At 59.7% G+C, this 27,576-nt stretch overlaps 1 protein-coding gene across 7 annotated transcripts; it reads left to right on the top strand.

The window, feature by feature from the left end:
- Positions 1-765: 765 nt before the first annotated feature.
- On the top strand, positions 766-22,616 carry RALGDS (ral guanine nucleotide dissociation stimulator). Of its 7 annotated transcripts, none has more exons than XM_045883444.3 (18): positions 766-1,012; positions 9,858-9,968; positions 11,112-11,305; positions 11,544-11,603; positions 12,425-12,618; positions 12,864-13,159; positions 13,904-14,119; positions 14,414-14,517; positions 14,886-14,970; positions 15,931-15,999; positions 16,444-16,530; positions 17,034-17,066; positions 17,392-17,513; positions 17,676-17,771; positions 18,004-18,205; positions 18,400-18,642; positions 19,785-19,899; positions 21,541-22,616. In XM_045883444.3, the coding sequence occupies exons 1-18, from the start codon at positions 830-832 to the stop codon at positions 21,714-21,716; spliced, it is 2,586 nt and encodes an 861-aa protein (XP_045739400.1). In that variant the 5' UTR covers positions 766-829; the 3' UTR covers positions 21,717-22,616. The 7 variants fall into 7 exon arrangements, with proteins under 7 accessions (XP_045739400.1, XP_045739396.1, XP_064436068.1 ...); XM_045883440.3 differs by having other exon boundaries at positions 11,505-11,603; XM_045883443.3 differs by having other exon boundaries at positions 767-1,012; positions 12,425-12,633.
- Positions 22,617-27,576: the final 4,960 nt, after the last annotated feature.

Raw genomic sequence — 27,576 nt, 5'->3', positions numbered from 1 at the left:
AGGCTCCTCGCCGAGCAGGGAGCCCGATGCGGGACCGGAGCCCGATGCGGGACCCGATCCCGGGTCTCCAGGATCATGACCTGAGCCGAAGGCAGTCGCTTAACCAACTGAGCCACCCAGGCGCCCCCCCCACCCCAACCTCCTTGACAGCTCTTCCTCCACCTCCTTTCTGCTCCTACCTCCTCGTCGGCACGGCTGTGGGGCTGGAAGGTAATAGTGCACACAAAGCAAGGGTAGGGCTTCTCCCCAAGCACACGTCAACGCTGAGGACTTCACACGCACACGTGCGCCGAGCACACAGCCAGGTGCGGCGTGACCCTGTCCGATGAAAAAACAGGCTCGGAGAGGGTAAGCAATTTATCCGAGACCACGGAGCTAAGCTTAGCTGGAATCCCCGGGAGGCAGTTCTGACACCAGGGCCACTCGACCACGTGTCAACAGCCACGCAACACAGGCACTGCACCGCGCACGCACCCACGCAGGGCGCCTAACCGCGGCCCCCCCAGCACGCACAGCACGTGCACTCCGGGGCCCAGCCGGCCGGCCCGCGGGGGCGCGCGCGCGCGCACACACACGCGTACACAGCCCCCCCACTACGCGGCATCTGCGGCCCCGCCCCCCGCGTCGCCGGCCCCGCCCCGAGGCCCCGCCCCCGGCCTGACCTCCGCGGGGCCGGGCCGCGGGCGCAGAGCGCAGGCAGCGACGAGCCGCGCGGGCCGCCGCCGCCCCGCCGCGCGCCGGGCCGGCCCCGCGCCCGCGCCCGCGCCCGCGCCCGCGCCGCCCCGGGTCCCACGGCCCGGCCGGCCGCCCGCGCGCCTGCGAGCCGTCCATGGTGCAGCGCATGTGGGCCGAGGCGGCCGGGCCTGCGGGCGCCGCCGAGCCGCTGTTTCCGGGCTCTCGGCGGAGTCGCAGCGTGTGGGACGCCGTGCGCCTGGAGGTGGGCGGCCCCGACAGCTGCCCGGTGGTGCTGCACAGCTTCACGCAGCTCGACCCCGACCTGCCGCGCCTGGAGGTGGGTGAGCCGGGCGGGGAGGGAAGTCGCGCTCCTCGCGCCGAGCCCGGGGGCAGCAAGGCGGGCGTGGGGGGCTGCCGCCCAAACGGTCCAAGCGATTGGGGGCCAGAGCCGGACTTCGTGCCCCTCTCTCTATCCGTCCCGGTGCGTGGCCCCACGGAGCCGAGCTGTGCCGGCCCCGCGCCCCTACAGCCCGGGTAGACCTGGTCCCGCGGGCTGTCACTGTTTACGCCTGCGAACTTTTGACAGCAGGGGCTGGGCCGCAGTGCGTCGCCTGCCCGCGGCCTGCACCAGCCGTCAGGCTTCGCAGTGCCGGTGGCGAGCTGGTCACTGGTCAGGGTGGCAAGCTCCTCCTGGAGCAGCTGGCACCACGGGGGCCTTCCAGGCGGTACCCCTTGCGGGCAGACGTGAATCCGATGTTCAGGGCTGCCCAGAGAAGGGAGGTGGAGGGCACACAGGCAGGCTTCCAACCTGTGCAGCTAGGTGTCCAGGCGGGGAGGTTGAGGGAAGAACGTCTCAGGCCGAGGGGGTGACTCATTTTTGCTTGATCCGAAAACATGCAGACACCCTGAATTCATAAGGATTTGAGAGGATTCAGAAAAGGGGGTGTGCCTGTCACAAATAGGGGTGGGGATAACTAGGTGAGGGCTGGGTCTCGTTTCTGGTGTGCTCTGGGCAGTGGGGCCCAGTGGGTCATGGGGTCACAGTGGGTTGGGGGGGTGCCCTCCCCCTCCCATCTGACTGTGCACCTGACTGCGGCAGAGGTGACGGAATCCAGGGTTGGGCCGCGTTCTGTCTGGGCATGGGGCCTGGACAGAGGCCATCTCTGGGTCCGGAGGCTACAGTGCACATCTAAGCCAAGCCAGAGCCCTGACGGTGAAGTCTGAGCCCCTGATGGTTAGGTAAGCCCTCCCCCCTTGGTGGCCCCTCCCCTTCCATCACTTTAGGCCACAGTACCTTGTAATTGCTGGAGATTGCCAGCCTGGATCTTGTGCCTCTGTGTAGTCCCAGTGCCTAGACAGGCCCTAGATGTCTCTATGTCCCCATGCCCTGTGCGCGGGGGGGGGAGGGGGGGCGCGGGGGAGATGAGGCGTGGCAGGAGCTCTTGGTGGGGGTACTGTGGGCCTGGGAGATTCCTCCTGAGCTTGGCGGGTGGCAGGGCCAGGCGAGTTCTCCAACCCTCATCCACCCACAGCTCCAGTCTTTGGCGGCTGGAGCGACCCCCAGGGAGGGTGGGGGTGGGAGGCCTGACACCAGCCCAGTACTCATCTGACTTTCATTATGTCTGGCAGCGGCTTGGGCTTTGTGTGCTGGGAGGGTCTGGCCTGCGTGCTCACAGGGGCCGGGCAGGTTCCTGGCCTGGGTGGGGCGGGCCTTTGCTGCTTCTCTTCCTCCCTCTTGGTCTATCTGCATCCCAGAGGAACTGAGCCCTACCCCTGCCCAGGGTTCTGCCTTCCCTCCATCTCCCCCTCCCCCCTTTCCCTCCCCCTCTCCAGCTCCCTCTCTCCCTGCTGCTCTCCCTCACCCGGCCTCAGCACTGAGATCCAGGCCATGGCCGCTATTTAGAAATCAAAGGGGAAGCTTCTGGCTAGGGCAGGAAAACCAGGGTCCTGGCAGGAGAGGAGGCCACTGCCGGAAACCAAACACAATGACCATTTACCATGGGCCGAGCGGGGAAGTCCCTGTCCCTCCTGCCAACACACCCCCACCCCCCATCCTGGAGCTGATTTCCTGGTCTCTGCAGCGTTCCAGAGCCAAAGCGGCCCTGCTCGGGGTCCCTGTCCTCTCTGGAAACCGCCAGGCAGTTTCTGCCTGCCCTACCCTCGTCCCCATTTCCTTACCACACCTCAACCCAGCCCTTCCCTCTCTGAGCTGCCAGATGTCCTTGCACATCTGGGCATCCTCTCATCATCTTGATCCTAAGCCAGGTCACTGCTGACCCAGCTCGGCCCGAGGGGTTCTGTGCTTTCTGCGAGTCACCTGGCCCATGCCCTCGTCTGTGGGCAGGCCACTGCCTTGGCCAGGCAGGGGGAGATTTCAGTCTGTAGCACCTACTGGCTGCAGGTACCAGGCCCTCACTCCAGCTGCCTTCGCCCACACCTGCAGAGTAGTTGTCAGCCCCACGTTAGAGTAGACGGCAGGTCAGAGAAGTGGAGTCCCTGATCTCAATGTACGCACAGCTAAGAAAGATGTGCAGCCAGGATTTGAATGGGGGCCATTCTTTATTGGGCGCCTACTGTATGCAAGAGCCCGCTGCAAGGATCTGAGAAGGATAGGGCAGAGCTTACTGTTTAGGCAATTATAAGTGCATGGGGCGGGGGGGTGGGCAGTGGAGCTGTCAGGGGAACAGGACCAGGCCCAGGCAGCCCAGAAGCCCCCCGTCAAGTGAAGGGTAGCGAGGCAAAAGTGCTCTGGGCCAGAGGACACTGGGAAGAGCTTCTAGGAAGGAGCAAGCCCACAGCTGGACCCCAAAGGTTTAAAAACCTAGCCAACAGGAGCCAGCACTTCGTGGGAGGCTCTGTGCTGAGGAATTTGCATGCATTTTTGTCTCTTTGCTGTCAGGATTGCCCATTTAACCAAGGAATCACCTGAGGCACTAGAGGTTAGATTGCACAAACTCACCGAGCTAGTAAGTGGCAGAGCCGGGATTCTGACCCCCACCGTGTGACTCTGTGACCGCAAGGCCTGAGCACAGTCTGGGTGGAATGGAATGAGGAGGGCTTCTCTGTTCTTCAGGTAGAAATAAATAGGAGAGTCCGCACCCCCCCTCCCCCCAGCCTCCTCTCTCCTTCCTGGTTGTCTGGTCTCTTGATCACACTTCGTGCTGCTCTTCAGTTTAAGCCCTAGGGCTCATTTGCCTTTGACACTGGAGGCCTTAGAAGCATAGCCTTGGGGGGGGTGGGGTGGCGGGGCCTTTATCGGTCTGCACTCCGTAATCTGTGAGGAGGACCTCTTAGCTCACTCCAGGCTGCGGGGCCTGTGGAGTTCAGGAGGGGACTGGCTGCCTGCCACCTGCTGGGCCCCCACGGACCCTGGGGTTCCCCTCTTGCTTGACTCCTCAGGGGTCCCAGGAGAAGAGGAAGGGGGGCCAGGCTGGCTGGTACTGGGCCCTCCTTCCTTGTGTAGGTGGGAGACATTTAAGCATGCCAAGCTGTCTCCCGGGAGCAGCAGGGACAGTGGGACTCAGCCTTGGGTGGCCGCTCACAGGCAGGGCTTGGTTGGATCCTCCACCTAGAAGTTGGACGTGTGTTTCCAGGCCGTCTTCATGGCTCATAGAAGGAGTTAGAGGAATTACGCACTGGCCCTGGGCAGCCTCTGAGCAAGCCAGTGGGGGTGCTTTCAGGACACTGTGCCCAGGAGTCGAAGACGGGCTCCCAGGGGTGCTGGCCAGCTGCCCAGACGGCTCCCAGGGCATGGCACCATGCTGTGGCCACCCTGTCCCGGGCTCGGGCTCCCAGCCTCTTGGGCTCAGAAACGCATTGTTCCTGGACACGCAGCTCTAGCAAAGCGGCTCTCCCCGCTCCCATTCTGAGGGCATGAGAGCTGGAACCTGCAGTCTAGTGCAGGAGGAGCAGGTCTTTGAGCAGTCCCAGTCCTGCATCCCTGGCGGCCGGCCCACAGCTGCGAGTGAGCAGAGGCTAGCTAGAAGCTTGCTTGGTGAGCAGGGCAGGGGCAAGGGGCTCAAGGGCCTGCGTGTGGGGAGCTCTGGGGTGTGGGTGTTGCCTCTGCGCTCTGGGGAACGGGAACGGCAGCCACACCTGGAGCCATAGTGTCCTTTGAACCAAAGGGCGGGGTCACACACACTGGGCAAGAGCTGGAGAGGGGAGAGAGCTGCGGGGGAATGCCCGCTTGGCCCCTTGCAGCCCCAGACCGGCGCCCACTCCCGGAGCCTCGGTTATCCTCATCTGTAAAATGGACCTGATACCAGTTCCTCCCCTAGGGTTCAGGTGAGGACTGAGTGGGACCGGCAGCCTGACAGGCAGTCCCCACAGCGCCTGGCACAGTGTCCCAGCCAGACAGGTGGCGGCTGCCGTGATTGCGTTTTCTGACAAGGTGCCAGGGGAGTGCCCGTGCCCCGGGCTCTGGGGTTATGCCGCCCACCGCCCGGCACAGGTGGCATGGTGATTCTCAGGCCCGGTTCCCGTAGCTGGTCTCTTGGCCCCGCCCTCCCCAACCAGCGGAGTCACCCGAGGAAGGCCTTCCCGTCTCTGGCCTCTGCTCTGAGCCTGTGCATGCGGCAGCCATAGTGGAGCAAGGCGGCCGCCAGGCCTAGATGGGAGGTTCGTGGGCCAAGGTTAAAATCCCTGCCCTGCTGCCGCTTCCTGGCTCCTCCCTCACCCATCAAGTGAGGTGTTGGGAGGATTAAATGTGATGAGTGTGTAAAAAGCCCGGCCCCCAGGAAGTGCCCACAGACATCGGACTCTGTGATTGGTGGTGGACGCTTGGTTGTGGCTCTTGGGACTGGACCTTCCACTGGCCCTGCCCTGCACCCCCTTTGGGACCAGGCCACCCTCCTCCTCAGCTGTCACCAGCTACACTCCCTGAAAGGCTTGACGTGGGGTGGCCTGCTAGCCTGATAGCCAGGAGCCGGCCTTGGATGGACAAGAGGACAGGCGGTGGGCGGGGCCAGCGTGGAGGTCCCTAAGCCCCACCCCACCTGGGGCATCCTTCTTTTCTTCTCTTTACATGCTGATGAGTAACTGGGCTCAGGCTGGTGGGGAGGGTTCTTGGGGACAGCCTCTTTGGGGGCTGGGCGAGGCTGATCCCCAAACTCCTGGGGTCACTGGGGGGTCTGGGGTCACTGAGCTCCCTGGTTGCCCTGGCAAGCTGGCACGTCCCAGGCCCAGGCTCCCTCTATGGGCTGCAATGCCTGGGGCTACGAGTGTGGCCCACCCCCGTCCAGGGCTGACCTGGGGTCCCCACTTGGTCCTGTCTATGTCCTCGGGCTCAGGGTACAGGACACCCACCAGAGGGTGGGGGCAGGGCCCTGCTGCACACCAGGAGGCTTTTTCATCTCCCCTACTTGTTGGAGCTTATGGTCTAAGAGATGAACCAGGACTTGCGACTCAAGAAGTCCTGGGTTCTTTCCTCGGCCCAGACCTGCTGCCTCGGGCCTTGGTCTCCACTCTGCAAATGTTTGCGGATGCCTCGTTTAAACTGTCCCAGGAACCTGGGATCCCAGGAGGGCTGATCAGGCCCTCTGGTCCATCTCCCGTTGCGGCTCCTGCATGTGAGCAAAAAGCCAAGAAGTCGGAAAGCTGTGGGGCTGGCTCGGGCAGTTTTAGGACTCCAGCCCTCTCCTTGGTGGCCCTTCTGGAGGCTCCCACAGGGCGCCTCAGGGTTTCCCCCCAGGTGTCTGTCAGCAGTTCCTGGGGGCTGGGGTCGGCAGGTGGTGCCAGCTTTGTTCCCGTTTCCGGGGCCCTCTCACATGCCACGTGCTGGGTGCCTTCTCCGGACCCCCATTGTTGCCCCGGAGAGAGCTGCTGCTCTTCTCCCCATTTCACGGATGAGCTCACTGAGGCCAGGGGCACAGAGGCTTGGCAAAGCTGGAAGTCAGAGCCCTTCAGGAAAGACGGTGTCCTGGGGTCTGGTGGGCCCTGGGGAGGGGCCTCATGTGCCCAGGGCTGCAGGGTGCTGACCAATGTCCAGGTGAGGGCCTGGGGTGGCGTCTGTGACTCATGGCCCTGGGTGGCAGGCTCAGCAAGGTACAGTAAGGACCCCATCTCATGGATGCGCATGCACTGTGGTCGGAGCCACCCCCACCCTGCCCGAGTGGGACTGGTTCTCCACACGTGACCCGAAGAGTGCAAGCCCGAGCCCTTCTTCTCTGTGTGCCTCAGTCCTGGACCAGGTCTCCATAGGAGGAGCCAGTCTGTGGAGGAGGCCCCTGGGGGTCTGGAGGCCCCTTACGGCCCCTCGTTGTAGCTTCCACGGGAAATATACACCCAAGGGGAGCAGAGGAGTGATGAGAATGAAGGTGCATCTCCAGCATGAGCTGCCTTCCCGGAGAGATGGCGGGGCTGGGGAAAAGCCAGCAGGGCCCCTTGGGTCTATCCCAGAATAGGGGATGGGATGGGCCCTGGCGACCCCATTAGTCTCCCTTGAGGGAACGGGGCCTTGCCTGCAGTCACTTGGGGACAGGCATCCTGCTGGGCTGTCACCCTGAGAAGGCTGATCAGGTGACACCCAAGCCGTTTCTCCTTCTTGTCCCTGGGGCTCTGGGCTGCACTCAGAGGGACAGCAGGGTGTGGGGCACAGAGGTGCCCGTTGTGCAGGCCTCTGCTTACCAGGGCCTGGGGGGGCACCAGTCCACCCTCACTCCCCTGACCCAAGCCGCAGGAGGCCAGGCAGCGTGTGCAAGGCCCAGCTGCCCACTGGGTCCCAGGGCCCTGGGGACGTTGGCCCCCCAAGGATACAGCCATCCCTGTGGCGTCCTGTTCCCTAGAAGTCAGCCGAGCACCACCCTGCCCTGCAGAGTCCCCCCCTCCCAGGACATCTGCTGTTTGGTAGGCCACTCCCATCCTCCCCCAGGAGCCCCCCCACCCACCCACCCCCACCCCCACCCCGGCCCCTTGCCAGAGCACCACCCACGTGGGCCTGTGTGCGCTCCGCTCTGCCCGTCCTTCCGCAGAGGGTCCTGGGGGGCAGATGCTAGGCCATTGGCTGCTTTCCTTCTCTGTCCCTGGAAGGGGATAGGAGCAGGAAACAAATCCCACTCTGGCACTTTCTGCCCCGGACCCAGGGCAGATTGCTTTAGAGCCTGCCCCTCTGCCATCTCTTGGAAGGTGGTCTTGGAAGGTGGTTTACAGGGCACGTGCACTCAGCTCTGAGGGTCTGCTTTTGTTCCTGCCGCAGCGGGCGGTGGCGTGAATGAGCCAGAGCAGCTCCCCATCTGTGTGACAGGGCGGTGACTCCCCCACCCCCACCCCAGTCCCAGCCTGTGTGGCTCCTGGCCTCCCGCCCCGCGCCCCCCCCCCCCGCCCCGTCCCCCCACCGGCTGGCAGAAGGGGGCCCCTGGGGGGTGGGGGCGGGGCTTGGGGACCATGTGATGCGCAGGCCAGCTGCTCTGCCGGCAAGGCCCACAGCTCTCTGTGGGAAGGGGGGGACTGCTCTCTGGACCTGCCAGGGGCTGGCCACTGCCTGCCCGCAGCCCCCCCCCCCCCGCCCCGCCATGGCCAGCCTGGCCGAGAGGCCTTGACGGAGCCCCACTGGGAGCCAGGTGCTGTGTGGAGTTCAAGTGCGGGGCCCTCTGGCGGGGCGGGGCCGGTCCTGCGCGGGGCCTCCAGATCACTGCCCGCAACCCGGGTGTTCCTCCCCTGGGCCACACGTGGCTAAAATAGCCCTGGAGAAGGCCGGGCCCTTCCAGCCCAGGCTCGGCCTCTGCGGGAAATAGCCTGGGACTCCTGAGGACATGGCAGGGTGGTGGGGCCCCCGTCTGCAGCCTGTCTCCTCTGAGGGCTCTTCCAGGCGGGGGAGGGAAAGTGAGCATATGTCTCAGCTTTTCGGCTTCAGGAGGAGTCTCCCCAGCTCGGTAGAGGGGCTGGACCTCCGCAGGCCTGGGTCATTGGAGGGGTGTGGGTGTGGGAGGTGCCGCCCAGGGGGACCTGTGCCTGTGGGTTCCCTGCTAACTCCCCAGAAACAGGCTGGCTCTCTCTCTGGAGAGAATGATGGCAGCGGCTTCCCCCTTGGTGCAGTGCGCAGCGTGGGAGGGCGGCCACAGGTCAAAGGAAGTGGCCTTCCAGAGGGCAGCTGGCCTCCCGCGGCGCACAGGGGTGGGAGGAGGTGAGAGGCCCCGGCACCCTGTCGCTGACTTCGGGGGTGCAGCAGAGGCCCGGCTAAGGCCGAGGGCTTCAGGGAAGGCTGTGGGTGTGCCAAGTCAGCACTTTTGCCTGGGTCTTCCGTAAGCTCCACACCCACCTTGGGTTAGGGCAGTGACCCGCGGTCCCGGCCGCTGTTGTGGACCGTTGATTGATGGTCCTGGGCCAGCTGGCACCTCCCAGCTCCTCCCTAAGCCCTCAGAGGCCCCCGCCCCACTGCAGGCTCCCCCTTCCCTGGACAGGCTGAAGCCGGAGCCGATGTGGCTAAGTGGCCTTCGCCAGCCAGGGCCAGCCTGCCCAGTGGGAGGGGTCGCTGCCGCCTAAAACAAGGGCCTTTCCTTTCTGCTCCGGGTCCAGGCAGCAGCCAGACGATCGCCCTTCCTGTCCCCTGTGAAACCCCAGTCTGCCCAGATGTCTGCACAGTCACCGTTTGCACCCTGTCCCCATGCATGGGATGCCAGACAGGGAACCGGGAGCTCCTCTGTTGCCCAAGAAGGCACAAGGGCATGAATGAGCAGAAAGGGAAGGAAGTGGCCTCAGATGTGGCTGCCGGGGATGCCCTACATCTGCCCCCGACCTGTGATGCTGACCCCAGGGCTGGGCCAGGAGGAGCTACCCATGCCTGCTGGGTCAGCTGGGGTGGGGGCAGGAAGGGCTGGGGAGAGATGAGGAGGGCCTTGGGGTTCCTGGGGCTGCCATTTACCCACGGTGGCGCCCTTCCCTCAGCCTCCGCATACTCATCTGAGACATGACCGAAAAACAATACCCCTCTTGGGGCAGGGGAAGTGATCCCGCCTGGGCGTGAGCAGGTTGCTGGGGGCTTCGGGAGCCTGGAGGGCTGGTCTTGTTCATACCTAGCTGGTGGCTGATGGGGTGGGAAGGGGAGGTCTGGGGGCAGCGACCACCTGCCCCGGCATGACTCCCGAGCCCTCGAGCTGTCGGCCCATTTCATCCTGGCCTGGGGACCAGAAGGCTCGTGGGGGCAGCCCCTGACACCCCCGCCCGGTGGCCGGGCACTGTCTCCGCAGAGCTGCACGCAGGAGATTGGTGAGGAGCTGGTCAACGGGGTCATCTACTCCATCTCCCTGCGAAAGGTACAGGCGCACCACGGCACCAACAAGGGCCAGCGCTGGCTTGGGGTGAGTGCAGCCGCGGGGCCTCCACCCCCAGGACCCTGAGAAGGCCCTGGGTTCCAGACTCTCTGGCCGCTCTGTTGGGCTCCCTCCCATGGCCTTCCTGCGTAAGGGCCCCACAGTCCTGCTCCCAAAGGAACCTGGGCCTCCACGCCCTCCCCGCTGCGTCAGAGGCTTGGCCAGGAGCAAGGTCACTCTGCACAGCGGTGCCTGGGACACTCAGTCTGGGAGCGTCCGACTCTTGATTTGGGCTCAGGTCACGATCTCAGGGTCGTGAGATCCAGCCCTGCATCGGCCCTGCACTGTGTGTGGAGCCTGCTTAAGATTCTCCCTCTCCCTCTCCCTCGGCCCCTCCTGTGCACGTGCATGCACTCTCTCTGTCTTAAAAAAAAAAAAGTCATTGTGCACATATCTGCTTAAACATCAACAAAGACACTTTTCTACTGTCTCCACTTCATATTGGGCCCCAGGTGATTTTGTATTTTGCCCCAGTCTGTCTGGTTTTAGCTCCTGCCCCCCACCCCGCACCCCCGTCTCAGGTAGCCCGCAGCCCCTCCTTCCACACCTGCAAGCCTTCCACGTCCCCACGCCTGGAAGGGCTAGTTTCTCCCCAAAGGCGGGGGAGGCTCAGGCTCCTCTACAATTTGCTGTCCCCTGGAGCACAGCCACGTGACCCCTCCGGGTCAGAGGTCGGGCCTGACTCGGCTACATAACATTCCAGAAGGGAGGCCGGTTGTCACGGCTGTCACAGTGATTCAGCTCTTCAGTGCCATGGGCCTGGGCTCCATTCCTTGCTGTAGCCGTTTCCCCGGTGATGCACGGAACACCCGTGGCTCTTCCCTGCCCAGAAGGAACCTCTGTCTTCTCGTCTCTAGAATGGGCACGTTTTGCCAGGGTGCCTGGGGGTAATGCTCTTCCTCTTCCAGCCAACACACTGACCCGGAAGGGTTGTGTCTGCATTTTTCGTCACTCCCCATCACAAATTCCGCTTCTAAAGCTGAGTTGGTTTCTCGGCTGGGGACACACGTGTCTCCTCTGCAGCCACACGTCACTGCGCACTTGGGACTTCATCTGAGCCCCAGTCCCCTGCCCTTCTGGCGGCGCAGCATGCCGCCGCTGACCACGCACCCCTCCTTCATCCCACCCTAGTGTGAAAACGAGGCCGCCCTGAACCTGTATGAGACCTGCAAGGTGCGGACGGTGAAGGCAGGCACGCTGGAGAAGCTGGTGGAGCACCTGGTGCCTGCCTTCCAGGGCAGCGATCTCTCCTACGTCACCATCTTCCTGTGCACCTACCGAGCCTTCACCACCACCCAGCAGGTCCTGGACCTGCTGTTCAAAAGGTGAGCAGGGCCCCTATCCTGCCCAGTGGCTCCCTGCTCACCTCCAGGCTGTGTGTCTCGGGCGTGGCACTTCCCCTCTCTGACGTGAAGCCCCTTCTAGACGTTTTGCATAACTCAGGGAACAGGGCAGACAAATCTCCCTGCCCTCCTGGGCTTCCGTTCTAGTCGGGGAGTCCGCCGGTAACCCTAGACATCATAGCAGGTACGGTAGACGTGACGCCCTCACGGCCTCCTCTAGATACGGATGCATCCTCCCTTACTCTGATGAGGACGGTGGACCCCAGGACCAGTTAAAAAAGTGAGTGGACTTTGAGTCTGATGGGAGGGTCCCCTGTCTCCGAGGTGGGGGACATCTGGGGCTTTGGTGGGGCTGGGGGTGCTGGGCAGAGCCCTGGCTCCCCCGTGTCTGTCATGGCTGCTGGAGGGCGGCGGGGTGGGGGCCTCTCCTGCAGGAGGACAGGAGTCAGATAGCTGAGGCTGCGGGCCCGGGGCCTAGGGAGCAGAGGGGACTCTGGGGGCCCCGCCTGCCCTGACCCGATCCGGGGGCCACCAGCTCACACAGGGCCCTCACACTGGGTCCCCCGGGCCAGCTGCATGTGGGGCCTGGACAGGCTGGGCAGCCGTCCCCGAGAAGAGTGTCGGTGAAGAGACCCCACGTGCCTGCGAGGGAGTCAGGCAGCCGTCGGAGCAGGGGCTGGGGGCCGAGGGGCCGAGAGAGCCCAGGCGGCTGGGCCGAGGGACACTGCCCGTTCCCTCCTCCCTCACAGACTTCTGCAGCTCCTCTGTGTGCCCCAGGGCCGGGACAGAGCAGACACTGCACCCCCTCCCCACCCTCCTGGAGTTTCCGGTGCAGCAGGAGGGACCCCAGACAGACAGAGGAGTGGGGCAGGCTCCCCTGAGGAAGGCAGGGGTGCTCACCCCAGTGATGGAGGGCTCCCTCCCGTGGAGACTGCCGGCCCCCCGCACCTGCTGGCCACACCTGCCCCTGCCTGGATGGCTGGTGCCGGGTGGGCTGGGGGGGCCTGGCCTCTGGATGGAGCAACCCCAGGGCTGCCCCAGGGGGCCGTGTGGAAGGGCAGGCCAGGCCACTGACTTTGCTTCCTGCCCGCCTGCTTCCAGGGCCATCTCCTCCATTCTGGGCACCTGGCTGGACCAGTACTCGGAGGACTTCTGTCAGCCCCCAGATTTTCCCTGCCTCAAGCAGCTGGTGGCCTATGTGCAGCTCAACATGCCCGGTTCCGACCTGGAGCGCCGTGCCCACCTTCTGCTGGCCCAGCTGGAGCTCGCAGAGCCCACGGAGGCTGAGCCCGAGGGTGAGAAGACCGGAGGTGGGTGCCTGTGGGTGTGTGGGGAAGGGTCGGGGCTGGCCCCACAGGGAGGAGCCCCCAGAGCCTGGTGTGGGGCCTGGAGCAACGACTGGGCTCAGAGCGCCCAGCGGGTGGACTGCGGTCGGGGAGACGCCCCGGGGAGGGCTCCTTCCTGGCTGTGGCTTCTCTGAGAGGCCCTGGGCTGGGCTCTGTCTCTTCAAAGGCACATGAAACCTTCTCTCCTCCTATAGCTTTGTCACCTGCTCCAGCTCCAGCACCAGTTCTAAAAACAGCTCCAGAACTAGAGCCAGCTTTAGCAGCAACTCTCCTGCCCACTCCAGAGCCAGACGCGGCTCCAGAACCAGCTCCAGAGCCAGACGCGGCTCCAGAACCAGCTCCAGAGCCAGACACGGCTCCAGAACCAGCTCCAGCACCTGGGCCTCCCTGGCCTTCACCTGTGGCTGCAGAAAATGACCTGAATGAGAAGCCTCACCTCTTGGCCTTCCCTCCCGACCTGGTGGCAGAGCAGTTTACCCTGATGGATGCGGTGAGCACTGTCCCCAGCAGGGCGGGGCAGGGGTGCACCTTCGTCTGGCCTCTGGTCCCTTCCCTGCCGTTCCCCGGTCCAGAGCTGATGTCCTGGTCCATATCCCAGTTCCACCAGGACTCACTGTGGGCTCTCCGGACTGTGGACGTAGAGATGGGACCCTCCCCACCCCAATCCTCTGCACAGCGACTGTGGATTACATGAGGCGGGACAGTTGAAGGCTGGGTGGGGCCTGGGGGAGTGGAGCTTCCTGAGGTACATCCAGCTCCACGGGTCGGCCCCCCAGCCTGCCAGGAGGCCTCACCAGCCTCAGCACTTATTAGGTACCTGCTATGTGCTAAAGCTTATGGCAGGCAGCAGAGCCCATAGCTGTTGCACCCACATCTGGATGGGGGCAGTGTGCATCTGGATGGGGCAGACCTGAGGCCCGATGGGGGAGCTGGAAGTGTTGCCTGGTAGGCACAGCTGGGAGCCTCCTTCTGGCGCTGGGAGTTGGTGAGGATGCGCTGCTGAAATGCCACTCTCTTTGCTGCGTTGTGTCGTCCCGGGTCACTCATGCGCCGGGCACGCACGGGAGGCAGAGAACAAAGCCCAGAGTCGCACACACACCCCAGCCCTGCGAGGCTCAAGCCACGGCCTTAGCTTCCTGAGCTCAGCTCTGGCCAGGGACCCTGCCTGGGACTAGGGGACCGTGGATGCTGAGCTGGGGTGTGGCAGAGCCAGTGACGCTCCCCCGACCCCCAGGAGCTGTTCAAGAAGGTGGTGCCCTACCACTGCCTGGGCTGCATCTGGTCCCAGCGGGACAAGAAGGGCAAGGAGCACCTGGCTCCCACCGTCCGTGCCACCGTCACCCAGTTCAACAGCGTGGCCAACTGCGTCATCACCACCTGCCTGGGGGACCGGAGTGTGACGGCCCGGGACAGGGCCAGGGTGGTGGAGCACTGGATCGAGGTGGCCAGGGTACGCCTCTGAGGGGCCCTGGGGAACCCCTGTCTCACTTCATCTGCCCTCGGGGTGGTGATTTGTGGTTCTAGGCCCCGCAGAGACCGCAGGCCCTTCCTTCTTCCCAGGGGAACCTGGCATCCTGCTGCCCGGATGCTCACTCCCCCGGAACTTCCTCCTGTGGGTTGAGCTCAGATCCTCCTCTCGCGAGTGCTGCTTACCCAGGCTCCACAGGCAGCCGTCTCCCCCAGGACGCGAGGTCCCAGCCACGGGGACTGCAGCCACACCTCAGCCCTTCTGTTCCTCCCCCAGGAGTGCCGCGTCCTCAAGAACTTCTCGTCACTCTATGCTATCCTGTCAGCCCTGCAGAGTAACTCCATTCACCGGCTGAAGAAGACGTGGGAGGAAGTTTCCAGGTGGGCCGGCCTCTCTTGGCAGGAGCTCCAGGGGGGGACCCGGGACCTTCCAGGAGGCAGCGAATCCTGGGTCAGGCCTGCTGGCGGGGCCTCCGAGGGTCCATTGGCCTTAGGCCAGCAGTGCTGCCTTAGGACTCAGTTTCCCTATCTGTCAGCTACTAGATTGAGCCACCCTGGAGATTTTCCTGTGTTTACTGGGCAGCCACCCACACAGAGCTCCCCTGGGAACCGCAGAACGCTGAGGGCCCAGCAGGACCCTGTGTGAAAACCACCCATCCGGGCAGCTCAGGGTCTTGGGCTCTAAAATAAAATGGATTAGCACGCACATCCGTGTGTGCCATTCCCAAGTCTGTCCGTCCTTCCCGCAGGGACAGCTTCCGAATCTTTCAGAAGCTGTCGGAGATCTTCTCAGATGAGAACAACTATTCACTGAGCAGAGAGCTGCTCATCAAGGTAAAGCCGGGACAGAGGAGGGAGGTTCTCAGTGAGTTTCTTTGAAAAATTCCAGTCCCATCTTGTCTGGACTCTGGGGAGAGTGGGATCTTTTTGGTCCATGGCCGGTGGGGGGCAGTTTGGGGAACAGGAGGCCCTGGTAATGAGATGGTGTGGGAGCAGCTGGGGCGTTCCAGATGGGGTGGGTGAGCTGGCAGGATTAGCAGGTCTCCTGCCTCCTCCAGGCTGGTGGGTGGATGGGGCCAGGGGTGCGGGGCTCCTTCTGTCTGCACTGCAGCTCCAGGGGAGAGCCCCCTGCCTGCCTAGGGACGGGGTACTGCAGGGGGAGCCAGAGGCCACATCCCAAAGGGGCTGCCCAGCCTTGGGTCCAAATGAGCAGACCCAGGAGGCGGCTCTGGGTGCACTGGGGGGTTCCTCGCTGTGCCCGGGGCCAGACGCCACAAATGGATCCCAGGCAGTCTTGTTGGGCTCTCGCCACGGGGCCTCACATTCGCCAGACCACCAGTTAGCGGGAACAGGTCTCCAGCCGGGAGGGAGGAGCCCACTCTCCTCTGAGTCCTTCTGGGACCTCGGGCAAGTCACTGCCCCTCTCAGAAAATGGAGGAATGATGAGCCTAGGGTCCCTCTGGGCTCATGACGCATGGGGAGGCAGCGAGGTGCAGGGAGAAAGGGAATGTGCGTGAGTTTTGTGCAGAGCCCCCACCCCGGAGTGTGCGAGGGTGACAGGAACAGGCATGGGATGTTGAGTCCCTGGAGACCCCTAGGAGGCAGGTGGCGTGCTCACCTGCACTTCCCAGACGAGGAAACAGGCTCAGGGAGGCCAGGCTGTTGGCCCCCATTCCCACGCCCAGGGAGCCCTGGAGCGTTTGTACTGGTGACCAAGGCCCAAGGTCAGGTCTGCTGGAGGGGAAGCTGGGGAGGAGAGGAAGGTCTCACTGACCCTGTCTTCAACGCTGGCAGGAGGGGACTTCCAAGTTTGCCACCCTGGAGATGAACCCCAAGAGAGCTCAGAAGCGGCCAAAGGAGACGGTGAGTGTGCGCGAGGCCTGGGAGAGGCAGGGGACAGGCCTCCCAGTGAGCACAGGGGGGGTCGCCCCCAGCCCTTCCCCACCCTCCCTGCTGCAGTACCTGACCTGCCACATAGACCTGAGCTCCTCTGGGCCTGGGCAGGGACGCCCTGACCAGCTGCTGTCGTGACGGTGCTGGTTACAGCCACCAGAGCAAGGGCCTGGGAGAGCCAGGCTCGGGGTGGGTTTAGGGGTGGGGAGGGTCCAGGAACCACAGAACTTCGGTGATTTACCAAATACCGGGCCTGGAAGGTGACTGGGGGAGTTTGGAGTCCGTGGCCGCTAGGAGGGAGTCTGGGAGAGACAGCTGAAGGTCCCCGAGCTGCTCTGAGCGGGAGGCTGGGGTGGAGGCTGAGGCTGAGGGGAGCCTTGGTTCTGGCTCATCAGCCCCACCCCCATGCCACAGGGTGTCATCCAGGGCACCGTTCCCTACCTGGGCACATTCCTCACAGACCTGGTGATGCTGGACACCGCCATGAAAGACTATCTGTATGTGAGTGAGCCCCGGGGACCCGGCCGGGGTGGGAGCGAGGCTGGGGTCCTGGAGCCCCGGAGGAAGACGCCCCTCACTGAGCCCTGAGGCCAGGGCACCTGCCCATCTCACAAGGGAGTAAAGAGCTAGGTGCCCAGCTGGTGAGGCCTAGAGCTGCGGGAGGCTTTGGCCCAGCGGCACGCACCCCTCCCTCAGGCAGTGACCATGGGCAGAGAGGGGCCGGCCCTCCAAGGTCAGGTGCGGGGTGGCCAGGCTGGGCCTTCCTGCCCCAGGCCTCAGGCTCTCCTTCTGTCCCCAGAGGGTTGGGCAAGAAGTTCCTTGAGGCTCTGCCAGCCCCCCACCCCTGCCCAGCGCTCCCAGATCCTAGGACCCACCCAAAGCCCGGGTGCGTGCGCCCACCTGCCCCCTGGTGTGTGCTGTTGGGAGTGCAGCCTGAGAGGGCCTGAGGGGCGGTCATGGGCAGGGGGACACTATCTGATGGTGGCTGGCCGTTTGCCTTCCAGGGGAGACTGATCAACTTCGAGAAGAGGAGGAAGGTGAGCCACTGCAGTCCGTACGTGTTGGCGGGGGGTGTGGAAATCAGCCATCCGGATAGACCTCTTGGCTGCATCCCGCTTCCCGTTACATTCATGGGGAGAGTCGGATACACAGAGGAGGGGGGACCTCTCCTGCTGAAGGATGGATGCAGGAGACCAGAATCAGGGACGACTTCCTGGGAGGGGCTGTTTGGACCCAGCTCTGAGAAGGGGTGGGCCTGGGCAGGAGTAGAGAGTAGGAGGGGACCCAGAGACCCTGGGCCCCGGGGCCACGCCCAGCACCCCATCCATGCCAGCACCGTCCTGCCCTTCCCTCTGGCCCCAGGAATTCGAAGTGATCGCCCAGATCAAGCTGCTCCAGTCAGCATGCAACAATTACAGCATCGCACCCGAGGAGCACTTTGGGGCCTGGTTCCGGGCCATGGAGCGGCTCAGCGAGACGGAGAGGTGTGCCTGCGCAGGAATTGGGTGCAGTTTGGGCGGGCTGTGCTGTGGGATCTTGGTCAGCACTGGACTGACTCTGGGCATCTGGACCCGCGCTGCCAGGCAGACCGCGGGAGGGAAACTGGGTGTGCACCCCCTTAGCCTCACAGCACCTCTGTCCTGTAGCTACAACCTATCGTGTGAGCTGGAGCCCCCCTCCGAGTCGGCCAGCAACACCCTCAAGGCCAAGAAGAACACGGCCATTGTCAAGCGCTGGAGCGAGTGAGTGCCCGGGCTTGCAGGATGGGCTCCCTCCCGGCTTCGGGAAGCCTCGGGCTGGGTGTGTCTCTGTGAAATAGGGTGATCCTAAATCGATCGCTCCCGAAGCAGGGACAAATGTGGGACTGGTGATCGACCGCGCACTTGGCACAGAGCCTGGAATGTGGAGTGGAGGGGGCAGGAGTGGGATGTGTCCCCGGGGAGGCCCCCCAGATGAGCTGATCCTTCCATGCAGCCGCCAGGTCCCCAGCACGGAGCTCAGTACGAGCGGCAGCTCCCACTCCAAGTCCTGTGACCAGCTCAGGTGCGGCCCCTACCTCAGCAGCGGGGACATCGCCGACGCCCTCAGCGTCCACTCAGCCGGCTCGTCCAGCTCCGACGTGGAGGAGATCAACATGAGCTTTGTCCCGGAGTCCCCCGACGGTCAGGAAAAAAAGGTGACTGCCACACCCCTTCTCCCCAATGGCCCTTCCCCGGGCCCAGGTCCCCAGTCCCCCCCCCCCCCAAGTGGCCAGGAAGCCCAAGCTCGTACACAGAACTCCTCGGACCCCCCCCCCCCACCCCGGTGCCGGGCACTGGCCTGGGCGCCCTGCAGGGTCCAGGGCTCCTGATGATCGTGCCATCCCCGCAGTTCTGGGAGTCGACCTCCCAGTCGTCCCCGGAGACCTCCGGCATCAGCTCGGCCTCCAGCAGCACCTCCTCCTCCTCAGCCTCCACCACGCCCGTGGCCGCCACACGCACCCACAAGCGCTCCGTCTCTGGGGTCTGCAGCTACAGCTGCTCGCGGCCGCTGTACAACCAGCAGGTGGGCGACCGCTGCATCGTCCGCGTCAGCCTGGACGTGGACAACGGCAACATGTACAAGAGCATCCTGGTGAGCCGCCGTCCCGTGCCCGCTGTCCTCGGGCTAACCTGCCAGGGGGTCGGGAGGGACAGACGGTCAGCGGGTACAATTGAGAAGCTTCCCTGCAGACCGAAGGCCAGGGAGGGCTTCACAGAGGAGGCGCCTGAGGGGAGGCCAGGGAGGCGGGGAGGCCCGGCAGTTGGAGGAGCAACAAGAGGCCTGAGATCAGGGGCTCAGAGTCTCGTTCTGGATCTCCTCGGAGGAAGACAGAAGCTGCCAGTGGTTGGAGCAGAGGGCGGGCAGCGGTGACTTCCCCACGGGGCGGGGCTGGGGCCAGGAGGCGCAGGGAAGCCGGTGAGGGGGCAGTGACCACACCAGGCGGGGGGCCGTGGAGGCGGCCAGCAGTGTCAGACCATGGATGTCGTTCAGGGTGAGATCAAGCCAAGGGGATTTGTCTCCAGACACTGTGTGTCCGGGGGGCTGGGGGGGACTCCCGTTCCAGAACTCACGCTGCAGAGGAGCCATTTGTACTCCCCGAAGGCCCCCCATCTGCTCTCACTGGGTCTGGTGCCCCGTGACATACTGCCCTGTGCTGAGCGTCCTTCCCACCAGGAACTAGCTTGACTGTCATTAACAGTCACCTGTATGATCCCATGTCCAGGGCCTGTCTGCATTGTGGCCTCTGGGGTTGAGGCAAGAGGGGTCGGCCTGTGCTGACCACCACTGCAGCCCCCAGCCAATGCAGGCCTGGCACAGAGGCGGCCCCTGGGCGTCTGGCCAGCTCCTCTCTTCCCTCCAAGGCTGGGACTAGACGCTGTCTCTTCCCTGGGTTCACTGATCCCATTGTCCTGCAGGGGTAGGATCAAGGGGAGCAGCCCCCAGGAGCGGGCAGGTTTCCGAGGTGGCATGGGAGGAGATGGCAGGCTTGTAGGAGAATTGGGGGGGCAGGAACAATTGGGAAAAGCCCCCCATCACTGCATGGAGGGCTCCCAGGGCAGGACGAGGTGGAGAGGCCCCACATAGACCCAGCACCCAGGCCCAGCACCCAGCCAGAAGCTGAGCTTTTGTGTGCAGTGTGAAGCAACTCCAAGGGTCTCTGGGGCTGCGCTCCGGGGGGAGAGGGGGCTTCTCCAGGCCCCTCGCCCTGATGGTCTGCCCCTTCCCCGATCTAGGTAACCAGCCAAGATAAGGCTCCAGCCGTAATCCGCAAGGCCATGGACAAACACAACCTGGATGAGGATGAGCCAGATGACTATGAGCTAGTGCAGGTTATTTCAGACGATCGAAGTAAGTCAGGGACCAGGTGGGCGGGCTGTGGGGAAGCAGAGCCACACCCCAGCCCCAGGCCCAGGGCCTGCGTTCCCAAAACACAGGGCTGGGGCGGTGGGGGTGGGCGGCCTTGCGCAGATGCTGCCCGGCCCTGGGGCGGCCTCCTCACTGGCCCCTGGCATGTGCATGCCCTTGGCTGCGTGTGAACAGGCTGTGGGAGACCTAGGTCAAAGCTAGCAGCACCAAGGAGTGAAGGGAAAGGCTATTCTTCTAGGGCCAGGCAGCCAGATGGCCCAGCCGAGGGGCCGTTCACAGGGGCACCCTAGCTGAGATGGGAAATGTGTGCTTCAGAAAGAATCGTGCCTGCGTGGACCTGAGCCTCAAATATGTTAAAATCCACGCACATGTGACGTCTTCGTCAGCTGGGGCTGCCGTGAACACGCCACTGCGGGCTGGGGGGCTGATAGACGACTCAGATTTATCGCTCACAGTTCTGGAGGCCGCAAGTGCATGATGAGGGTGCTGGCTCGGTCAGGTTCCCGTGAGGGCCCCCCTCCAGGTGGCAGACAGCTGCCTTCTCCTTGTGCCCTCATGTGGTGGAAGGGGCGAGGGGCTTCTTTTATAAAGTGGCTGAGGCTCCACTCCCACAGCCTTATCACGGCCCAAGGCCCCATCACTTTGGGCATGCGGATTCCCACACGAATTTTGGGGGACACGAACATTCAGACCATTGCAGACACTAAGCACAGGCTATGAGGGGCCCAGCTCGGTGCGTGGGAGCTGGGAAAGCGACAGAACCCAGAGCTGGCGTTCTCTAGGAGCCGGAAAGCAGGGTTGGAAAGCTCGGGCACGGCCCTTACCTCGTCGTCTGCCAATTCCTCATCCCCACAAGGGAGATAAGGAACTAAGGGCTAATCCATACATACATCTAGGGACGTGGGGCTCTGTTCCTTCCCATGAGCTGCCAGGCGTTAACCCAGACAATTCATGGTGACCACCAGCATCCCCAGAAGTTGTTTCCTGAGCTCTCTCTCTCACCTTCTTGCACCGTTTTGTTGGGGGGGGGGGTGGGGAGACAGGGCAGGTGCAACCCCCGTCTTACAGGACAGGAGGACTGAGGCTGAGGGCAGGGTAGGGAAGGTGAGGCAGGGGCAGGAAGCTCAGTGGGTCTAGACTGTAGCAGGCTCCTGTCCACAGCAGATGGGGGAGAGGAGGAGCCACCCAGGGGGGGCATGGATTCCCCCCTGGAACCTGGCACAGAAGCCCTGGGGCAAGGCCTGCCCTTTGCTAGGCCCCCAACCTTGGTCCTGAGTAGGGCAGGACTTAAGGGAAGTGTTCTGGAGTCTAGAAAGCTTCTTCCAGCTTGAGATCATGGTCAGTGAAGGCAGCAAGAGAGGGATGGATGGCCCTTTGCCAACTCCGGACTGAGGTGGGGATCTCTGGAGTCAGAGTCTCTTTAAACAAGGGTCATTGGATTTCCTGAGCGCCCAGCGGTCTCCTCGGCAGGTGTCATTCAGAGGGGTCATCGGTATTCCTGAGGTTGGATTGGGGGTCTCAGGTCTTCGGCTCAGGCCTGCCCTAGGGGGGCCCTCAAGTGGTGGGTGTTCTGGGAGGCCCCTGTAAGCATCGCTGACCCTCTCTCCGCCCCTCTCCCACCAGAGCTGAAGATCCCTGACAATGCCAACGTGTTCTACGCCATGAACTCAACTGCCAACTATGACTTTGTCCTAAAGAAACGGACCTTTACAAAAGGGGCAAAGGTCAGGCATGGCACCAGCTCAACTCTTCCTCGCATGAAGCAGAAGGGACTCAAGATTGCTAAGGGCATCTTCTGATTAGTCCCTAGCACTGGCCGGCCACAGAACCGGTCTGTCAGGGGCTGGCTGGCGGGATAACCAAGCACTTAGAGACTCCAGTGGCCCAGGCCAGGCGGGCACCGTTTGCCTGACCTGCCAGCTCAGGCCACCCCCAGACTCCAGTTTCACCCTAAACCTCTCCTACTGCCGGGATTGACGCCTACTGTTTGCTAGGCTGACCTGGCCTCCCGTGGACCACTCGCTGCCTTAGGTGCCTTCCACTCTCTGGAACCAGAGGACTAGCTGACTTCTGCCAAGGAGCGCTGCCAATGGGCATGGAGCCCTGCATGCCGCTGGGCACTGCCCTCTGTGCACTTCCCTCATGCCTGCTCAGGTGTGGGTCACTGCCACCTGTGCCCATGGGCACCCACTCATCCACTGGGTCTGACCACTGCACTTCTCTCCTCATGCCCACGGGCATCGGCCTGTGCCCTTCTCGGGTCCTGGGCCCTCTTTCCACCATGCTAGCCTTTCCCAGGCTGCACCAAAGATTCCACCATCAGGGCCAACAGAGCGAGGGAGTCTCACCCCTCCCCCGCCCAACCCCCCCCCCCCCCAGGAGAGGAGGAGGGGGACCCTTTTCACAGATCACACTCTTCACCCGGTGAGTGAGGACGGTCTCAGCGGAGCCCCTTAGCCACTGAATCTCATGACACTGCAAGTACCATTCACCACTGCGCCCTGGGCTTCACGAGACCACACGAGATGGGGATTAGTGGGAAAGGAGAATTGGGGGAAAGGGGAGGGGTGTTGAATATTTGTATAAAAGGCAAAAACAAAACAAAAAAAGTTTACCAGTTGGGGAGGGGCAATATTTATTTGTTGTAAATAGCAAATGCTAGACTTGAATATTATATTAAAATCCAGTTTCTACTATAGCTTGAGAGTTGTGGTTTGGTTCTTTCACTTCCTGTGCTATTTAAATGAGATGCAGATTCTCACTTTCCAGGTTCAAATAGGAAATCTTGCATTGTTACCGGTTTATTTGTACACAGGAGAAGTGAGAAGAGCTGGCCACCCTTCTCTGGCTCACTTAAGGAAACATGCAAGCCTATCTTTCACAGAGCAGATGCTTGCCTCAGTGTCATTTAACTGGGCACTGAGCTGGCTCAGCCCCCCAGCACCCCTGGGATTTGAGGTTGGAGATGCTTTCACAGGGCATAGCAGCAAGCCCTGAAACTTGGGTCTTTAAAAATAACATTTGTGGGCGCCTGGGTGGCTCAGATGGTTAAGCGTCTGCCTTTGGCTCAGGTCATGATCCCAGGGTCCTGGGATCGAGTCCCGCATCAGGCTCCCTGCTAGGCAGAGAGCCTGCTTCTCCCTCTGCCTCTGCCTCTCTCTCTCTCTGACTTTCATGAATAAATAAATAAAACAAAAAAAAAAATAAAAAAATAAAAAATAAAAATAACATTTGTGGGGTACCTGGGTGGCTCAGTCAGTTAAGCATCTGCCTTTGGCTCAGGTCATGATCTCAGGGTCCTGGTCAGTGGGGGTCCCTCTCCCTCTGCCCCTCCCCACTGCCCGTGCTCTCTCTCTCTCATAAATAAAATGTTTTAAAAATAAAAACATTGGTGAGGGAAAATTATGGAATAAGAAGCTCCAGGGTCAGTCTCTCCATGGAGACCATTAGGCTAGGGGGAGAAAATGATCAGAATGAACCATCTGGGGACTCTGGAACCTCATCCAACACAACAGCCAGGGAAGTGCTTGATGACAAACAGAGCTGTGGGACTTCAGCAGTTAAGGGGATCCCTGCCAGGCCTCAACCTGACCAAGGCAGCAGGACAGAAGCTTCTGTCCCTGAACAACAAGGAATATGCAGAACAATATAGTTTGGAAAAGTCACTATAGAAACAAGACTGCAGTTCTCAAATGACGGAAGTAAGCCCAGAGGAGGGGGAGAATCTGGTTTCCAGAGTTACTACATTGTCATCCTCAACATCCAGTTCCTAACAAATTACAAATCATACAGAGAAATAGGAAAACAGTGCTGGTATGTCGGAAAAAAGAATTTGACAAACTCCCTGAGAAAGTCCAGGCGTTGAAGTTACTAATCAAAGACATTAAGTTGACTGTCTTAAATATGCTCAGTGAGCTAAAGGAAACCACAGACAGCAAAAAATGCCTAAAGGAACACAAGAGAACAATGTAAGAACAAACAGGAAACGTAATAAAGAGAAATTATGAAAGGAACCACATAGAAACTTTGGTCCTGAAAATACAACAATTGAAATGAAAAAACTCACCAGAGGGATTCAATGGCAGATTTGCACAGGCAGAAGAGAGAATTGGTGAACTTGAAGATAAAGCCATTGACATTATTCTCCCTGAAGAGCAGAAAGGAAAAAAGAACGTAGAAAAATGAACAGTCCCCTCCAGGAGTTGGTGACATCATCAAATATTAACAGCATCTACATACTGAGAATCCCAGAAGAGAGGAGCAGAGAGATTATTTGAAATAATGATGGCTAAATATTTCCCAGATTTGATGAAAGACATAAATCTACACATCAAGAAGCTCAGTGGACTCTAAGCAAGATAAACTCAAGGAGATCCACACCGAGATATGATATATGTAATCAAATTGTTGAAAGACTAAGAGAAAATCTTGAAAGCAGCAAGAAAGAAATGGTCATGTACAAGGGGTCCTCAATAAGATCAAAAGAAACCATGGCAGCCAGAAGGCAGTGGATGACCTATCTATATTTAAAGTACTGAAAGGAAAAGGAAATCTATATCCAGCAAACTATCTGTTCAGGGTGAAGGGAAATGAGGACATTCCCAGATAAAGGAAGTTAAAGGATTTTGTTATCAGTAGACCTGCCTAAAAGAAACCCTACAAGCTAACCCTTCAGGCTGAATGAAAAAACACTAGACAGTAACTCAAAACCATATGAAAAATAAAGAGCACTAGTAGAGGTAAGTAACAGATCATTATAAAAGCCTGTAGCATTTCACTTTAGGTTTGTAAAGCCTTCTTTTTTTCTGTATAATGTATAAAGCACATTTATAAAACAGTGTAAATCTGTCTTAATGGGAACAGAATACATAAAGATATAATCTGTGACAGTAACAACAAAAAGTGGGGTTGGGAATTTATAAGAGCTGAGTGTATACCACTGAATGAAGTTGGTATTTCAAACTAGGTTGCTCTCAATTTAAGACATTAATTGCAATCCCAAAGGTAACCAATAAGAAAATCTTTTTTTAGAAATAGATACAAAAGGGAAGAAGGGACTCAAAAAGGGTGCACTTTATATAAAAATAATCAGCTAAATCCATAAAAAACAGTAATGGAGGAATTGAACAAAAAGCATATAGGACATACAGAAAACAAATAGCTAATAGAAGAAGGAAGTCATCAGTAATTAAATATAAATGGGTTAAACTCTCCACATAAAAGGCAGAGTTTGGCAAAATGGGTTAAAAAAAACCACTCCACCAATATGTTGTATTCAAAGAGACTCACTTTGAAAGAAATCTACAAAAAGTTTAAAAGTAAAAGGGTGGGGAAAGATATTCCACAAAAACAGTAAACAGCTGGGTGGCTATATTATTATCTGACAAAATTGATTTTAAGTCAAAAAGGTAACGAGACAAGGTCAGTAACACCAATAAAAATTTCCATTCATCAGGAAAAAATAACAATTGTAAACCTCCATCCCTAAAGCAAAAATTGACATCTTTGAAGTGAGTCGGAGACTTGACTACCTCACTTCCAATAATGGCTAGAAGAATTTAGGTGACAGGAAGATGACTATGGACAGAGGATTTGAACCACACTCTGTGAGACCTAGCAGACAGACACAGAACGCTTCCCAACAGCAGCAGGGCACACGTGCTTCTCAAGTGCACATGGAACATCCTCCAGGACACACCATCTGTGAGGCCACAAAACAAGTCCTGATAAATTTTAAAGGATGAAATCATATGAAGTATCTTTTCCAGTCAGGTGGAGTAGTAGCAGAAGGCAACAGCGGAAGGAACACAGTAATACTCAGAATTATGTGGAAATCAAGCAACCCATGGGTCAAAGAAGGAATCACAAGGGATGTCAGAAAATGCCTTGAGACAAGTGGAAACAAAAACACAATGTGCCGTAAGTTATGGGACATAGTAGAAGCAGTGCTAACAGCAGAATTTCTAGCTGCCAATGCAGACATTACAGAAGAAGAGAAATTTCAAATCAGTAACCTAACGATACACTTGAAAGAGCTAGAAAAAGAACAACCAAAGCTGACAAATCTTTTAGCGACACTGACCAAGGGAAAAAAAAGAGATACTAAAATCTGCAATGAAAGTGGGAACATTACTACCAACTGCACAGCGACAAAAAGGATTGTAAGGAAGTGCTATGAATAACTGTGTGACAGAGACACACACCGGAATATGATCCAGCCGTCGAAAGGGATGGAGTTCTGATACATGCCACAACATGAACGGACCTTGAAAACACTGTGATCCCACTTGAGGTATATCTAGAAATATCTAGAACAGGGAAACTGATCGGGGACAGAAAGTAGAAGAGATGACCAGGTGGGGGACAGGAGAAGGGAGACTGGGGTGTTATTGATTAATGGGTACAAAGTTTCTGTTGGGGGTGATGAAAAAGTTTTGGAACTTGATATGGTGATGTTTGCACAACAGTGTGAATGGCACCAATGTCACTGAATCGTACCTTAGAAGTGGTTAAATTGGCATATTTTATGTTGTATATATTTTATGCTGGTTTTTAAACAATAACATTTGCATTTCCTGACCCAGTATGGTGGCTGCCTTTCTACGGCTTTGGAAGAAGAGGGAAGATTTTCTGCTTGTTTTATTGGGGTTTCTGTTGACCACCCATTAGGAACTTACAGGTTTCAGGGTTAAATTTGATTTCCATCAGCATTTAGTGGTGGGGGTGGGATTGTAAACAGATCAAAACGTGCAACGTGGGTGGGAAAAGTCCAGGGGGAGGTTATTAGCCACTGGACTATGGCCGGGCAGGACTTGGCATCCTCAGTTCTCTCCAGGAGCCCATGGTCCGCTCTTTACCTGGACTGGAATCCTCCTGGCAACCTCACCATTGTCCTTAAACCTTCTTCTCCTGCTTGCTTTGAATTCAGGGGAAAGATCTGTAAAGCAGCCTTAAGGCTTCAGCTGAGCCTTATTCCATAAGCATTTCTGCTACCTATGAACGAGGATTTCCAGCCTCCCTGCAACTCCATATATAATTGATTTTGCCCAGAAACACACCAGAAGCCCCCACCCTGCCCACTTCTCTCGGCCAGACACATGGGGGCCACTCATCCTGGCTGGGGTCAGACGAATCCCTGCTGAATGCTGGTTTGTGAGGATACGGGTGCTGGGTCCTGCCCATGAAAGACCACCCCACTCCCCCTTCACTGGCCAAGATGAATTCCTGGACCATGTGGTTCTGAAGTCCACTGCATCGGGCAATCACCAGCTTATGGCCTCAGTCCTGTTGGTACCGACTTGTCCTAAAAGCTAGGCCAGAGCCCTTAGAGCTTGCAGCCCCCTGGGATGGCTGTGTTCTTTGTCCAGGTCTGTGATTTGGTTATGTCATGGAGGAGGTGGGTGGTTCGAACCTTTCCTGCAAGGTGGGTTGAAAGATGAGGCATGGGAAGGAGGGGCAGGAATCCCAAGACTGCCCACCCAAGGGCACAGCCTCACCAAGGAAATAGGCGTGTCACCAGGGTGGTAAACAGGTGATGTCCTCAGCTTCCCCAAGTGTCCTCCTTGGGCTTCACCATTGAAGGTTAACATAAAGGGTTAACTCCTGGTCCAGCGGGGCGTCTCCAGGACCCTGGACAGCTACCAGTCAGCCCCTCCGTAA

This window comes from Mirounga angustirostris, unplaced genomic scaffold (genome assembly GCF_029215605.1).
Source record: "Mirounga angustirostris isolate CCGP_5_RB_7025 unplaced genomic scaffold, mMirAng1.0.hap1 SCAF_15, whole genome shotgun sequence".
Classification (NCBI taxonomy): domain Eukaryota; kingdom Metazoa; phylum Chordata; class Mammalia; order Carnivora; family Phocidae; genus Mirounga; species Mirounga angustirostris.
The sequence above is the reverse complement of the archived record's forward strand: the minus strand, read 5'-3'. Positions and strand labels throughout refer to the sequence as shown.

What these genes read in the sequence shown, in the direction of transcription:
- RALGDS (XM_045883438.3), top strand. Translation starts at nt 830, where the DNA reads ATGGTGCAGCGCATGTGGGCCGAGGCGGCCGGGCCTGCGGGCGCCGCC. An exon ending in CTGGACCTGCTGTTCAAAAG is followed by an intron (nt 11,306 to 11,504) that starts GTGAGCAGGGCC and finishes TAGACATCATAG; the next exon opens with CAGGTACGGTAGACGTGACG. An exon ending in ATTGTCAAGCGCTGGAGCGA is followed by an intron (nt 17,772 to 18,003) that starts GTGAGTGCCCGG and finishes CCTTCCATGCAG; the next exon opens with CCGCCAGGTCCCCAGCACGG.